General features: G+C 37.5%; 1 protein-coding gene across 1 annotated transcript in view; it reads right to left on the reverse strand.

Annotated features, from left to right (window-relative positions):
- Positions 1-11,333: 11,333 nt before the first annotated feature.
- Positions 11,334-17,823, reverse strand: part of Htr2c (5-hydroxytryptamine receptor 2C) — a 108,753-nt gene continuing 102,263 nt past the window's right edge. Inside the window, exon 4 of the mRNA XM_026410991.1 lies at positions 11,334-12,172. Within this exon, the coding sequence (XP_026266776.1) occupies positions 11,334-12,172 (839 nt within the window). The remainder of the gene's footprint in view (positions 12,173-17,823) is intronic.

Genomic DNA, 17,823 nt, shown 5'->3' on the forward strand with positions numbered 1-17,823 from the left:
TAGGTTATAACAATATAGTTGACACCCTAAATATATGTTACTAAGTATATGTATGCATCTGAGAAGTATATATTTCTAACCCTTGTCTAAGTATTATGTAAAGGTCGATAAAGTAAAAACTTATGTAAGTTTACTGGCAAGATAACCAATAAGTGCTCTCTTTTATGTATTATGTCTGACATAGAAGAGCCACACTGTCATTGAAGATCTGCCTTACATCTTTTTTCTTTGACTAAGTCAATTTCTGATCATTAATAGTTTCCTAAATGTGTAAGACATTTTAGGCTGTCCTTTGATTTTTGTTAACCCATGCAAATCTGTGATTATTGTTATTATACACTTTGAATTCTAAATTGTACTTTAAAAGTTAAATTTAGGTAAATGTTAAGCTTAGGAGAGCACTTTGTCAAGTTGGTTATCCAAACTAAAATTATCTCTAACAAAAGTCTCAGATTTATATATAAATAACAAATATGGTTGATATTTATTCATGTCATTGGATATTTTATAGCTGGATAAAGTAATCAGTAATTGTTGTCAATAAATTATGCATACAATTTTGTGTTATTATTCATACTGGAATTGGAATTTAAATGCATTTTGAAAGATAATAAGGAAAGCCTGGTCTGTTTAAAGATGACATAGTAAAATATGGAGGCATTCTGCCACTTTATCCACAAAAAGAGTTAAAATTGTCTTAGCCTTTCTTTGATTCACTTTTCAAATGTAATGTTGTATTGTGTTATTTTCGAAGAGCCCCACCTTACCTGAAATAAGACTCTGACTCCCACCTCACTCCATTCTAACATGGAGTAAAAGGGTTCCAAAATAGGCTAGATTTCAGCTCATTTAACGTAGTGTTCAAAAGATTGATTTTTGTTGTAAAGATTACTGTGATCTCAAGCAGGGAATATAATATATAATTAACAGTTCAAGATTATAAAAATTATTTTTCTTGATGCATAGCTATTACACAAACTGAATGTTTTTACTCTGTTAATTTCATTTCATATTTTTCCTTGTAAACATTATAACTGTTGTTTGTTAGTGTTTTGCAGAGGTAAGCTTCTAAAAAACTCTCAACATGGGTTAATTGGAGATAATAAGCCATCACCTACAGGAGGGGTAGTATATAATGCTGACTTCCAGTACTAATACTAGACCCAATTAAATGAAAGTGGCAACTGTAAAATTATAGATATTAAAGTTATAACCTGTTAATGCCCACTTTAAAACTGGTGAAACAGTGTTGCTGGGTGTTTAAAACCAAAAACTTGAGACCAAAATCAAGGAAGTGAAAGGGCCATGGAAAAAGCAGCCAACATTTTGATCCTTGCCATCTAAGGTCAACCAGGACCCAGAGAATGATGAGAATGCTCTCTGGCCCCTAAAACTCTGGTGAGTCACCCAATCTGCTGATCAGGGAGATCGAGAGGACCCTAGAGAACAGGAAGTCAACCAGTACACATTCTGCAAAGAGGAGGGTCATTGGAGAAGGAAATATCCTCAGTGCTTCCATGAGAATTCACATATGGTCAGACCAAGATCCTAACCCATCCTTAAAGATGGCACCACTGGTAGAGGAAAGCTAAAGGAGCCAAGAGTCTTTGCACACATACACAAGAGTGATCTCTGAGGAATCTCAGCTGACTCTTAAGAGTAGATAGGAACAAGGTCAGTTTTGACCAACTTGGTCTTAAACACCTGGCAGGACAGTATAGCCTGAACACAGTCCTACATGTAACATTTTCTTTTAAATGTAACTTAAGATGTACTCTTGTATCAGCCCTACCAAAAATAAGTAAAGCTGAAGGCTATTCTTGTTTTGGAGTGCCTAATAATAATGATCATAAAGGATTCTAGAGTCACAAGTTTGTTCTGATTTAATTTGAGTCTGATTTCATAGACCTACAAATCTTTCTAACTTCCCACATTGATAAAGTTGATCTGTTTTCCACTGATATGAGTTACTGTCTTTATGGTTTGCAAAGACTGACTGAAATACTAATATTTTCTTATGTGCTAATTGTTTACAAAAATGTAATGCTTTGCTGTCTTGTTTATTGTTGTCTTAGCATGATCCCTGACCTATGTATGCCTTGTCCAGTCACTTGCTGTCTGCCTCTGTAGACTTCTGAACTGCTTTGATGCTGAACACCCTTAATGGTCCACACTCCATCTAATAGAGAACAAGATCTTTGGGTTACTTCCCAAAGTGACCCAAACTTCTCCCAACTTCTCCCTCTTTCAGCTTGAGATGTCATTGCCAATTGTTCCATAGAAATGGAATGTAGAAATTGACAGTGGGGAAATGGAACAGTGGCCCACTTTATGCTTTGAATATAGCCCTTGCTGCTCTGTCACTGCAACTAATTTTTAAAATGGACATGTTTCTTTCTCTTTCTCTCTCTCTCTGCTCCTCCCTAACCTCTCCCCATCCCTAATTTCAGGGAAAACAGGATTACCTTTATTCTCCATCTTAGAATTATTCTGTCTTTGAGTACATACCCACCATATGAATGAAGTATTCCAGATTTGGGGGATGGTACCAGATCTTAGAAATGAATGTGTCCCAAATTAGCAAGTGAATTACAACTCCAGACAGAGAACATGTAGAATGTATCTTTGAATCACTTCTGTAAAAGCCCCCTGTTCCTGCTGATGGGCAGAATCACAGCCTTTGGGACAGGACTCCCCTGTGTTTCTCCTTTGCTGGCAAAGCAATAAATCTTTTTCCCCCTTTTTTCTAAAAAAAAAAAAAAAAAAAAAAAAAAAAAAAAAAAAAAAGATCTTCACATACACACACACACACACAAGTTCTAGAATAAGATGGAAATAATTAGTGCTTGTTATGGTTTGGATCTGGAATGTCCACTAAAGTCTCATGAGCTAAGAGGTGGGAATTTTGGAAAGTGATTGCATTATGAGAGCTTTGACTTTATAAAAAAATCAATTGGTCAAATGGATTAATCCACTGATAGCTGGATGGACTAATGGGAATTGAGAACTAGTTGAAGGAAGTTGGTCACCAGGGTGTACCCTGGAAAAATGTATTTTCTCTCCAGCCCCTTCCCTCCATCCACTTCCCACTTGCCATGAGCTGAGCAGCTTTCATTTCCTTCATTGTTCTCTTCTGCCATAATGTTTCTGCAATGAAGTTGGCTGATCATGGACTGAGATCCCTGAAACCATGATCCAAAATAAATCTTTCCTCCACTAATTTCATCTCAGTGATGAAAAGTTGACTAACCTGGTGATAGAGCTTAGACCTAATTGTGTTTAGAAGTTCCTTTGTTTGGGCCTAAGGGAGGATTTAGCAGGGGAAGCATTGAATCTTGATAGGGATGGGGATTGTTGTAATGTTAGAATTTGCAGAAAGCACATGCAGAAAAGGCAAGATTATAGAGGTGATGTTAGAATGTGGAAAAAATAGGGTTAAGATTATTTCTAAGATTAAGAGCAGAGGTAGGACTACATATACTGATAGGTTTAAAGACAAGGTTAAGAATAGAAATAAAATCATAGTTAAAGTATGAGAATATGAATATATATATATATGAGTTCTGGAGATTAAATCCAGCGGCACTTTACCCATAAGTTACATCCCCAGTCCTTTTTGTTTATTTTTTATTTAGAGATAGGGTCTCCCTAAATTGCTGAGGCTAGCCTCAAACTTGTGATTCTCCTGCCTCAGCCTCCTAAGTTGCTGGGATTACAATGTGTGCCTCTACATCTTGCTAGGATATGAATAGATTTAACATTAAATTGAAAATTAAAGGTAGGATTATCTTTAGTGGAACAAAGAAGTTCATAAAATTCCCTCTACTATGTGGACACACATGTAAAGAGAGAGCCTCTGTCAGTGTTTTTCCTGGACTAACTGTAAGGAGAGGTTTCCCTGTGGTCCACATTGGACCAAGAAATGAGTATTTTATTTTTGTTACGCTGATGTGAGTTTGAGATTTTTTTGTAACTGCAGTTTAGCTTAAACTATTCAAGTGCATTTATAAATCTAAGAATCCTGTCAAGCTGCTGAGTGAAATCATATTTAAGAAGAAATCATAAACAAAATAGTTTATTTCCTTTCACCTCCATTTGCCTTGATTTTGACTGAAGTAGCCACCAAACAGTTTGTTTCATGTTATATAGGTGATGAACTAGGTGGTTGTGTGATAGTCGAGCAAAAGTGACTCCATTTTGTAAAACAACTACAACCATGCTAAATGGAAAGGTCATGACTGGGGCAAGTTGTTCTTTTCCTTTTGTTGTATAAACCCTTAAAAACACGGAATTACCTAATGGGGCATTGTTTCTGTAATTAGGGTAACAAGATTCTGTTTCTATAACTGGGGTGACTGGGCTAATTGTGATTGGCTAAGCATCCCTCCGCCTGACTGCACTCTCCTGCTGCTGTTACTTGGCTTGCTTGCATTGGCTGGACCCCCAAACATCCATTTGGTGGTTTTCAGGCTTATAAGGAGCACCCTTGCAGTTGTTTGGGGCTGATCAAGAGAACAGCTTTATGTTCTTGTCAGTTGCCACCAGTGTGCTTCAATAAAGGCTTGATTCCATTATATGTGAGTGGTCTGGAAGTCAATTTATGAAACCCCAGGACATTGCTTTAACTATAACAGTTGTGACATAATAAAAAACACAAATTTGGTCTCTGCCTTCAGTTCCTGATACAGAGCTATGCAAACTCCTATAATTTCCTGAGTAATGGAGGTGATAGGAACATCTTATACAGAACTCTGAAGTCCCTTGGAATCTCCTGGGTGATAGGAACATCTTTTATTCTAATGATGCAATTCTTAGTAGACTCTTGGATAGCTTCAGGATGGGGGGATGGCCTCAGAAACACCAAGCCATGAATAAAAACCTTCAAATTTCACCCATATCACTGTCCTTCAGGAAGAGGTATGGGGCTAGAAATTGAGTTAATAATTGATCATGCCTATGAGATGAAGCCTCTATAAAAATTCCTAAACAATAAGATTCAGATAATTCTATATTGGTGATCTCATATATATGTCAGGCACCCTAACTTCATTGAGATAAACCTTGTCCCATATACTTTTTCATCTGGCCATTCATTTATATCTTTCATAATAAACTGGTAAACATGATTAAAGCATTTCAGTGAATTTTATGAGCTATGACAGGAGGAGGGAGGGGGTTATGGGAACCCTCAATTTGTAACCAAGGTGAATGAAAGTGTGGGTAATCTAGGTACTCAATATTTGCAAGCAGTATCTGAAGTGGGAAAGAGGCAATCTTGTGGGATTGGGCCCTTAACCTGTGAAAGATATTAAGGTAGTGTTAGAAATTTCTAGGTGGAAAATGAATTAGGATTTGTTTGGGGCATTTAAAAAATAGAGTTGGGGAGCCATTGTTATTCAGATCTCAGACTTCTCTGCTGCTGAACCTTTGAACTGGGCTACAGATACTCATCACTTCACCTCCATGCAAGTTGAAACACAGATTACCCCTGCTGGCTTTCTGTACAGTGGTTCCTTTCCTCCAAACTACCCACAAACTGAAACCACACTCAATCTCTTTCTTACAAGATGACTTAACTTTTGCCAGCACTAGTAAACTCCCAACAAATTGTTATGTTTGGATATATAGGTCCCCCAAGGCTCCTGTTAATGCAGAAGTGTTCAGAGGTAAAGTGATTGTATTGCAAGAACTGCAACCTAATCAGTCCATCTTAGTTTGAACAGACTGACTAAATGGTAACTATCAGCAGGTGGGGCATAATTGAAGGAGGTGGATGGGTCATTGAGGGTGTGCCTGTGAAGGGTGCCTCTTGCCTGTGGCCCCTTCTGGCTCTCTCACTCTTTGTTTCCAGACCCTGCCTTGAACTGAGCAGCTTTCTTCTGCTGAGCTCATCTCCCATGATGAGCTGCCTCACCTCAAGCCCAGAGCAATGGAGTCAGCTATCTATGGATTAAAACCTCTGAAACCATAAACCCCAACATGTTTCCCTCCTCTAAACTGTTCTGGTCAGCTATTTTGTTCTCTGATAGATTGATTTTATTCTTTTAATTCAGAATTGAATTAAAATGTAGGCTATGTGGCAGGTGTATATAGAAAATTGGAGAATCATTTGATATGGAACACCACACTTTTGTTGTCAGGAGTCAAGTCTTGTTAAAAACAAACCATAGTGTGATGAATCATCTTCTACTCAGTAAATACCTTGTTTGTCATGGATGTTGAGATACTCTGCCAAGATGTCACCCCAAGTGCTGAGATGGTTATGGACTGACAGCTCTCTTTGAGAGTTGCCTCTGATGAAGAGGAGAACCCGACCTAAGGTTTCACATTTCTCTTAAAAGCATTGGCACCCTTCTGACCTTGTCCTCTGCACCTCTTATTTTGGCTATTTATTTGTGTCCTTTATAATAAATTGGTAAACATGAACAAAGTGTTTATCACCCTCACCTCAACTTAGAAACACATTGAAAGGGTATCCCCAATTCAAAGCTTCTCAGGGAATCCAAGAATGACTGTTTTTGTTGTTCATATTTCTTAATCTTCTTATCTCTCTCCAATAAACATCCTTTACACTTCTCTTTACCTCAGAATTTACATTTCAGAGAACCCAGCTTACATTTTAAGAGTTTATTGTAGTTTGGATTTGAGGTGTCCCCCCAAAACTCATGTGTGAGACAATGCAAGGATGTTCAGAAGTAAAATGATGAGGTTGTGAGAACCTTAACCTCATCAGTGGACTACTCCATTTAATAGATTCTTGTGCGCGCACACACACACACACACACACACACACACACACACACACACATTTTGTACCAGGGATTTAAACCAGGGGGACTTAACCATTGAGTCAAATCTTGTGAAAGATGTTAAGGTAATGTTAGAAATTTCAAGGAGGAAAAAGGATTAGGATTTGTTTGGGGCATTTAAAATGAGTTTTTTATATATTTTATATAAATATACTTTTTTATATTTTTATTTAGAGACAGGGTCTCACAGAGTTGTTTAGGGCCTCACTAAATTGCTGAGGCTGGCTTTGAACTTGAGATCCTCCTGCCTCAGCCTCCCGAGCTGCTGGGATTACAGGCATGCGCCACCATGCCCGGCTTGGATTAAGAATTTGAATGGATTACTGGATGAGAACTGTAGGCAGGTGGGGCATGGCTGGAGGAAGTAGGTCACTGGCGGCATGCCCTTGGGGATTTTATGTCTTGTCTATGGCTCTTCTCTCTCTCTGTGCTTTCTGGCTGCCATGAGCTGTACAATTTTCCTCTGCCATGCCCTTCCACCATGATGTGGTGCCTCACCTCAGGCCTAAGGTAATGAATTGGTTCTGAAACCATGAGCTCAAACTCAACTTTTCTTCCTCTAAAATTGTTCTTGTTGGGCCTTTTGGTCACAGTGATGAAAAGCTGGCTAACACAGAGCTATGTGTGTTTTAAGTGTGTGATATGGATCCCGTGATATTTGAGAACCACTATAATGCTACCTACTCCCATTGGTAGGCAAAAAATATCTCTTTTAAATATATTTAGGTCTCTAGGTCATATGTTAACATATGTGTAGGTGACACATACAAGGAGAAATGGGTCTCATCTTTGGAAATTGCACTGGACAAAATTGGAGATGGAAAACTGTATATTAGAAACTCACTGCTACTTGATGCCAAGAAGCATCTTTCTCCCTTTCCTCAGACCATAAATGACCTTCCAGTGTCATGAATGGAGGTGCTTCAGTATCCTCCCACCCACCTTTTCTTTCACTGGTGGTACTGGGCCATTAAGTACAGGGCCCATCAAGAAATTTCAGCCCCTCTCCATCACTTCAGTGTTGGGCATGGGTAGACTCTAGCTACTATGGTACAAGATCTTTCTGGCCATAGGCAGCAGTGACAATTGCTTCAAGTGTCAGTTCAGCTTTTATTTCTCGACCTTTCTGGGAACCTACTCATGGTAAAGGAATGATATTGCTGTTTTTTTCTCAGGCCACCATTGTCACATCAGCATCACAGAGGCTCACCCAGCACTAGGAAGGTATTTACCTTGAGAGAAAAGGCCAATCATATTGTTCATCCCTGACTCAAGATACAGAGGAAGAGAATTGCTTAGCATTGTGGTTCTGATGATTTCAGAGGTATCCAAAGTCATCTGAGATAAGAGCTCAATGAAAGTGACTATGCCACACTGCATGACTGAACAACAGGGAGTTGTAAGGCCCATTTTAGCAACAGGAAGAGATTATACAATGTCCACCAATATTAATGCTCAATGCATATCTGTTGAATGTAAAGTAGCTGCTAAATGTTGGAGATAAAACCATCCACTGACATATTGTCCTTTCTGCCCTTGGGGACCTTAGAGTCTGTTGCGAAGACAGTAATGATTCCTTCAGCAAGGAGAGAACATGAGCCACCCAGCCTCTGATCAAGGAAGGAGGGTAGGATAATTTGGGAGTGCAGCTAGTTTCCTCATGAGGAATTGGAGATGCTCTTTTGATAGAGCTTGCGTCAATGACATTTCTTCATTGTTTTTCCCCTGATTTTTAAGTACATACATAATGAGTCAGAAAAAGTAATATTTTCTGTTGGTGTTTGTCTTGATAATTTCCTTTTCAAAGAAATTGCAGTAAAGGAGTATATTTTCTCCTTGAACGGTTCGCGGGAAAAAAAGACACATGAAGTCTTAGCGAACATTTAATAAATTTAATAAATTAATAGGAAGTATCACAAAAACTTGGAATGGATAACATACAGGAATCAAGAATAAGACAACACTTTGCAACCATTCACAAAAAGTACCATTTGACAAAGGAGAAGAATTACAGGAAATAATATAAGGCAGTCTGTTGCACGTGTCTTAACAGTTATACATATATAATAGTACATCAAAATGATTTGTTTGACAGTAAATTCACCACGTTTACATTTATCACACAGACTTTTTTTTAAAACATTTATAAAATTTTGTAGGTTTAACATTGAACTGTAAGATTTATATCCCAAATGAGTATATTTGTTTCATACCAAACTGCACAGAACTTACGAATAGCACACAATTTGAGGAAAATTACTGTGTTGGGTACTATTAAGTACTACTACTTGATGACATAAGAATTATTAACAAATGTGCTATAAGCTATTATCATTCAACTTATTGCTAGTGCTTTTAGAAATCCACTATTTATATTCCAATTCTCTTTAAAACATGTGCTATGAGCTTGCCCTGATAGTTAAGAAATCAGATGTTTCCAATTTTCTCTCCTACTTATGCTACTTCAGATCTGAATGCACGGTCTTTGAAAGGACTGCCGGAAGATTTTCTTCAGTCCTTTTTGAATCAGCTACTCTGCCCTACATTAAAACAAATCAATGGATTCATGCAACATACATGGCGTACATGCAGGGCACCATCTGTATATGCAGAACTCATGCTGGATGCATGCTGGGTCTTCAGACATCTTCGTTTCAGTAAGAATTAGATCACCTCATTCAAATTCAGGTAATTGTTTTAACATGCAGTTCAACTGACCTAACAGGCAGGTAGACTTGACTTTCATGTTATATTTGGGCATGCTCAAGCAATTGACTGACATCTGGCAGTGTTGTAAATCAAATAGAGACTGTATGAGTTTCCTCGAATACAGCCGCTCTCCACTGCCCCAGTGGCAGAACTGTTGGATTTTTCTATGCTGTGTGTTGAGGACACAGACCAGGGGTTTTGGAAATTCAGATTCTGCATTCACCAATGTTAAGATACTAAGAGGCACACTCCAAGGTGTGCAAGTAACTGTCAGGCATAAGAAATAGCATCATGAATTCTTCAGAAATTTATCCACAGCTGTGTGAAATGGACACACATGGAAACACAGTTACTGCAAACACGCGTATACTCTGCACACAGCATAGACTTAATGGTCTTAATTTAGCAATGCTTGAAAACCTGGTGGTTTACAAACTACTAAAATGGTACTGAATTCTTAGAGAGCAGCAGGCCCACGAATGAAACAATGGCCAACACTTATTATAGCACAACACTATATTTGAACAAAGATTTAAATTTCTGGTACATTAATTGCAGTACAATGAAGAGCTTGCCACTTTCACAAATAAGCTGCAGCCTTTTCCTGCACTAGAGAGTTTGGAAGGATCTGAAAATGAGATAAATTTTGTTTAAAATCCCAATGGAAACTCTGTATTTCTGTTATTCCCAGAGTTCAGTAAAAGCGTATTTTTAATTACTTTTTTCACATTCTAAGGGCCTAATTTGGTAGTCCTTGATCAAGTAAAACTTCCCAGGTTCTCACTGTCTACGCCTTCCTATACAAGTTTTACTTAAAAACGGACTGCTAAATTGGGTCCTATAGATAGAGGTACCATAATTAAGAAAATATTTTAATAAGGCTCAAAATGCTAATTTCACTTTGTGTGTAGCACACGAATTTCCAGAATTCTGAGATCAAAACCCAATTGATGTTGAATCCTGGAATGGGAAATAACTCTGGGGTCTCGTTTCCCAGTTTATTTACGGAATTAGGTATTTACTAAGGACCAGAATGAAAACACTAATTCCAGTTTGCTTGTCGTAAGAATCAGAATTTGAACATTGTCCTTAAGAAGTGAAAAGCTTTTTGGTGTATATTTCTCTTTGTCATCCTTCCACTTCTGTAGTCCTGGTTAACCAGCTGCTATGTTAAAATACCACTATGTTTGGGGACAGACATTGCAGCAAAATACCGACACAACATTCCGACAATGTCAAATTTTGCCCCTATATATAACATCAAGGCTAAGTTCTGCCTTTGACTCACTGATGGATGTTGCACTAGGCAGAACCTATTTGACTGTGTTTATGTGTGTAGATGAAGCAGAGCAAGAGTTTAAAGTACATATTTACTGTTAACCGGGAAAGAGATTCCACTGAATTTGCCAATTTAGGTGTGGTTGAAATGTAACCACTGTCAAGTGCATCATTCTGGTCTCCTGCAAATGCCACCTGAGAAGAACATCAACGTTTCCACATGCCCAAAGGAAATAGAGAAAGAGAGACAGGAAGGAAGAAAGGAAAGAAGGAAGTAAGGGAGGGAGGGAATGAAAAACACAAACACTTTATTCATCAAAGAATCAAAATAACTTAGTCTCCATCTATTATAAACAGTAAATATAGAACCCTAAATCTCACTGTTGTAGGCATGATTGTAAAGTACAGGGTTGCAAAGCTATATATAAAACACTTTTTTAGACAGCAATATTTACATTAGTTATGACCGACAGAAATTAGAGAAGAAATTTTTCCTACACGTGTAGCCTCACTGTAGGACGACTGTGTTGCTTTGTCCTACACACTACTAATCCTCTCGCTAACCACATTGGAGGGATTTTCTGGGAGCTCCAGATTCTCAACCTGCATCTCTATACCTGGCTCACTGGCTTTAGGCTTCCTAACAGCAGGTTCGTTGGTATGGCGATAAATGTTAACGTTAAGCTCCCTCCCAGACAAAGCAGTGGCAGCAACTCTCGATATGGGTATCTGCCTGATAGGAGGCTTTTTGTCAGGCTTATAATTGCAGCGCAAATAGTTGGAGAAAGCCCTTCGGTAAACTTTGTTGAACAGAGTGTACACCAGAGGATTAATTCCTGAACATACATAGCCAATCCAAACAAACACATTCAGAAGCTTTTCCATGAGCTTTTGGTTACAGGCTTTCTCGCAAAGAACCGACAGAATATTGGTAATGAAAAAGGGGCACCACATGATCAGAAACACAAAGAACACAATGCCAAGGACTTTCGACGCTTTCTTTTCATTGTTGATCGCCTGCATGGTGCCCCTGGGACGCTTTTCCTTCTTCTTTCTTTTGCGCACAACATTCGTATCAGGATTGGGGTTCGCCGGGGGCTCTTCGTCAGCAGTGTTCCTCTTGCAGCACTTCAGAAAATCCAAGCCGATTCCCAGCAGTTCCTCCTCCGAGCGGCCTTGCAGCAGCATCTGAGCTTGTCTGCGCAGAACGTAGATCGTCAGGCAATAGGTGATCACCATGATCGTCAGCGGGATGAAGAACGCCACGAAGGAGCCGATCAGAACGAAGTTTGGGTCGTTGAGCACGCACGTCGTGTTGTTGACGAACACCTTGTTTTCATCCCTCAGTCCAATCACGGGGATGGGAACTGAGACACCTGAAGAAATAAAAAGAAGTTGGGATGTTGCTAAAGCATATGGAAGGATTGAACAGATTTGTGCATCAGGATAACGTTCATTTGCATTTCACTGAAGGAAATTTAGGGGATGTTTGTTGACAGCTATTCATGGCATAATTGATAGTCTCATGAAATGGTAGCAGAATGATAACAGAAAATGATTGATAGCTTTCTTCTTCTTAGGAATGCCTTCTCCTTAAATTTCTGTAGAAGGCATGGAGTCACCATTATTGAGATAAAGTATTCTATATGGTTATGTCTAAGAGCAGACTGAGTCCGCTCTGTCATATTTCCAGTTCTTAGGACTGTTGCAGCTCAGAAGGCACTCAATGGATATTTGTTGAAACAAGGAATAAATTCATATCTGTTTGCAATGACATTACCAAGCCGATCATTCTTTTTTTTAAGCATATGTCTTCCAAATTCGCTAAAAAAATGACATGTATATCATCTATAATAGCATTTAAGGGTTGACTGGACTCTATCTGACCATTATGCTAAAATATAAGCAGAAACCAAAAATATTCTCTTTTTAGTAAGGTTTTTTGATTGTTTTTCAATATCTGGGCATAAGCAGCATTTGTTTCAAGGTCAGGAGATAGAGAGAGGCTGGGGGTATAGCTCAGTGGTAATATGGGTTTATGAATAAGAGGCCCTGGGGATTAGATCCCTAGGGGAATGGAGGAAGGAGGGAGAGAAATGCCAAGTTGGGAGAGATATGGTTCTCCTATTTCAAGGTCGAATTTTGAGCATTTTTGTTTATAAGAATACTGAAAGAGAGTACTTCCTTCAGTAAATAGGCAGAAATTATCTATGAGGCCATTGGGGCAGAAGGTGATCTTATGCCTAGGCCTAAGTATAAAATCTAGAAATTTTTCAGAAAGAACTCAAGTAGATTTGGAAGAGATCCTGTATCAGTGAGTTGTGATAACTTGCAAGTAAAATTCAAATTTTACTGTTAATTTACCCTATCTTGTGTCCACAGCAAGTTGAAGGTGAGAAGATTCAGATTGCAATTGTGGGGTGGTTTGAGAGCCTTAGGAATCCTGGGCTGTTGGGTCTCTACATCATGAACCGCGAGAGAAGACAGAAACAGTGTGCTCACAGAGATAGATACTGACTTCAGGGAACACGTAAAAAGTTTGGGGAGCCTGGCACTGAAAGGCCCTACTTGTTGTTTTAACACTTCTAGTCCGATCTAAAATGTTGAGCTACATGGTCCAGGAGAAAAAAAAATGGTCAATATTTCTTTGCTACAGCTTGCTGAGGATGTTGGTTGGTGTTTAATCCCTAGCAAGATATGAGAAAGAGTGTTTGAATAATGATCTGTAAGGCTTCTTCCTCACACATTGAATTTCTAGACACAGTGTAAAGAGGAGGAGCAGCAGATGTGACAAGAATCCTTTGAGTATTAGAGTCCATTCCTACCTACATCTCTGAACCTAGGCATGCCATTCAAGAAAGTAAGAAAGACCTGAAGTCTCTGGGAGACATTGTAACACAATGCTCCATACTAGTAAGGAGAACTTTGAACACTGATTAGGAAGAGTGACAGGTATCAGAAGGGGAATAGAGAAGGTTATTTTTCACCAAGTTTGATGAAACACTTGTGAGAATTTCAGGAGCACTTGGGAGTATAAAGTACAGCAAAACCACGTGGGTTGTATTTTTTTATATTTCTTAAGGTAAAAGAAACAGGTAAGAAAGCTACCAGCTGTATTGCTAGATCCTATATTGAAGAAGTCATAAATATAAGATAATTTCTAGAAAGAATATAGATCAAGCTTGCCTAAAAGAAGTCAGTATTGGCTTATCCTTAATGAAATGTTTTAGCAAAGAATTAGGTTGCTGGAAGTTTTCTGGAGTTAAGGAAGCTAATATGCATATTAAGAAAAGAGGACTGGGGATATAGCTCAGAGTAGAGTGCCTGCCATGCATGCATAATGCTCTGGTTCAATCCCCAGCACTACAAAAAGAGAAAATGGGTTCTCAAAAACTTTATAGGAGAGGCTGGGTTGTAGCTCAGTGGTAGAGTGCTTGTCCATCATGTGTGAGGTACTGGGTTCAATTCTCAGCACCACATAAAAATAAATAAATAAATTAAAGATATTGTATCCAACTACAACTAAAAAAAAAAAACTACTAAATAATTATACTGTGGACCTGCTTGGGATCTTGATGCAAACAAAAATATTCATGAATAATTGGGAATTTGGACAATTAGCCTTTCAATTATATGATTAATAGTTATTGTGCACCAGTTTTTAGGTGAGGTGTTAATATTGCACTTGTTTATAAAAATAGCTTTTATATTTTCAGCTAGACATATTGAAATATTTAAGAATGATATGATGCCTGGAATTCATTTCAAGATAATATGGGAGGGAGAAATGGATGGGAGTATTGATGAAACATGATAGTTTATAAACTGATAAATTAATACTGGAACTAGATGATGAGTACTTTATTATATAAATCTACTTCTGTAATCTTTGAAAAATCTCCATTACAAAAAGTTTAATAATTTTTAAAAAGTAAAAAAGTGATAAGAAGATCTAGACGTCTTCTCTGAAGCAGACAATAAACATGTCTATTAAGACTTTAGAGGCTGTAGTGGTGGCTCAGTGGGGGCTGGGGTGGTGGCTCAGTGTTAGATCACTTGCCTAGCATGTGTGAGGCACTGGGTTCAATTCTCCGCACCACATAAAAATAAATAAATAAATTATAGGCCCACTGACAACTAAAAATATTTAAAAAGAAAGAAAAAGAAAAAGACTTCAGACCAAAAAAGTCCCCAAGACTTTGTGACCACTGCTACCTTTGGAAGCGATGATAGGTAGAGCAAAAGACTTGGACCCTGAGTAGAAACACTTAGCATTTTGGTCAAACCATAAGGAAGAGGGCTATTTTCTGACAAAACGTTTTTGGAAACCTATTATTCCTTCCCAGAATCCTCCAGCAAGAGCAGCAGAGGGTGTAAAAGAGGTGAGTACCCTCTCCAGTGCCTGCCCCTTCCTCCCTCCTAGCAATGTGGAAACTAGACCCTGAGGCTGGGGAATTTGCCTTCACTCTGGAGGTACCCTCACTAGGGTAGATACACTGAGGTGTGGAGATTCAACTTCCCACAGGAAATATTGCACCATCTTCTAGGTATTCCTAGAGACACCTGAAGTCTCTGGGGGAAGGCCTCATATACTGGCTGTAAAATCTTGAAGTCAGCATCACTCAGAGCCCAGCTCTAGAAAAGTGTTAGCTTGCTTCTGTTAAAGATTTAATCACTTTCATAAAGGACTCTTGGACCTAAAAGTAGACCTTGTCAAGGGACAACAGAAGAGGGGAACAGAGTCATTGTAGGTGAACTGAAGTTGTTATTGGATATGTGAGGCCAATTTTATTCCTGGCCTCTGTTTGTATAACTTTTGTACATTGAGGAAAGGGTGATTCTTCCTCTCCCCCACCCCCATACTGGAGAATGAACTTAGTGGCACCATACTACTGAGCTACATCCCCAGCCTTTTTTATTTTTTATTTTGAGACAGGGTCTCACTATTTTGCCTAGGTTGTTCTGGAACTTGGAATCCTCCTGCCTCAGCCTCCCAAGTCATTGGGACTATAGGCATGCACTATCACACCCAGTTGAAAGGGTTTAACCAGGTTAAGAGTTGCCAATCTTCTCTACCAGGCACTGATCCTGGTATATATATGGACAACACAGAATTAAATGTGTTATCTCGATTTGGGTAAAGACTCTGTATGTCAGATAATATTTGGTGAAGTAGCTTAACCACTTTACCAAGTCTATACCATAATAACTTTTGTTTTTAGAAACCATGAATGCAGTCAACAAACATGAAGAAATTCAATATCTTTTGGCAATATCAGATTATAAATAACAATAACAACTATATAAGCAGTATTAACGACAAATATATCATGCATAGACTCTCTTATTCAATACCTTAAAAAAATTAAAAGGTAAGTACCAGCAGTTCTCAAACTGTGTTTCAAGGACCCTAGGGCCTCAGAGATTTTCAGAAAGTATTTTAGCTTTTGCTTTTCCAATCATTTGTCTTCAGCACCAAATAAATAAATAAATAAATAAATAAATAAAGTTCTTTAAAAAAATCCCCGTCTTCTGATGTTTTTTGAAATTATAGTTACCTTTCATAAAATTGTTAACATTAACACAACTATTATTGCTGTTGTTACTTAAAATGAATCATCAAAACATTAAACATTTCTAGTTTTAATTTCTAATATGATAAATATCAATAGGTACAACCCATGTAAAAATAAATTTCTTTGTAGTACTCAAATATTTTGAAGGGTGTAAAGGGGTCTTGACACCAAAAAGTTTGAGAACTGCTGTTCTTTGTTAATAGATAAAGTTATTGAGGCTCTGAAGAATCAACCCAGCAAATGTGTAAATCTTCCTTAGCATTTTAAGTTCAAACAATAGTAATTCATTTGCTATGATGATAATATCAAGCAATAGTAATCCATGTGCTACGAAAATATCAGGTAAGTATAAACCACGGCAATACTAATAATAAAACACTTTAAATGCATCATCACTCATTTCCATAAAATTTTGAAAGGCACATATTATTAGATGAAGTTAACTTCAGAAAAGTTAAGTGAAATAAGCAAATATAATGGAGTATTTTTTAAATTATTTTTTTAAATACTTGATTTGGCCAAGGAGAAAAAGTAGAAATGAACTACCATTGAAAAAATCATGTACCAATAACAACAATTGGAATAATTATAACTACCTTTTATTTAGTGATTCCTATTTGTCAAACACTGAGCCAGGTATTTTATAATTGTTATGTACTTTCACAAACTATTTTATTCAACCCAGACCAGAAAACACACTAAGAATTATTAAGTGGAATCACTTAATGTTTCTGAGATTAACTTCAATAACTTCTATATCATCTTCCTTAGAATTTTATAAGCAACAAAACAAATCATAATTCATATCCTGCTGCAAATATCAGGTACTACTTCAAATAATAAATGATCAAATATTTGCATGCATTATCTTCTTCAGTTCTTGCAAAATCCTAAAAAAATGGTTATTTTTTTTATTAAGGCCACTTAAACTCAGAAAAAAGTATCTTCAATAAACATATAAAGTCTTATTTAGCACTTTAAAAACATTAAATTCAATAATATATAATCAAATTTTATTAAAAGTATCTCATGCTACTGCTACCACTATTTTATTGAAAATATGATATATTATACTACTACAAAAACTACTTCTACTGCTACTGCTATTACTACTACTACAAAAACTACTTCTACTGCTACTGCTACTGCTATTACTACTACTACAAAAACTACTTCTACTGCTACTGCTATTACTACTACTACAAAAACTACTTCTACTGCTACTGCTATTACTACTGTCATTCATTGACTGCTTATTATAAGTGTTTATAGTTAAACTTTATCTGCATTATATACTTTACATGCATTATCTAATTCAAATCTCTGCAAAAGCCCATTATTTAATGAAGTTCTTTTACTGCAAAGAAACTAACTTTAAAAAATATATAAAGATGTTCCTATTGTTTCCTAAAGCCTTGAATTCAAGCAACACAGATTAGTTTTCTTCAAAC

The sequence above is a fragment of the Urocitellus parryii genome, chromosome X, assembly GCF_045843805.1.
Source record: "Urocitellus parryii isolate mUroPar1 chromosome X, mUroPar1.hap1, whole genome shotgun sequence".
In the NCBI taxonomy this organism is placed as follows: domain Eukaryota; kingdom Metazoa; phylum Chordata; class Mammalia; order Rodentia; family Sciuridae; genus Urocitellus; species Urocitellus parryii.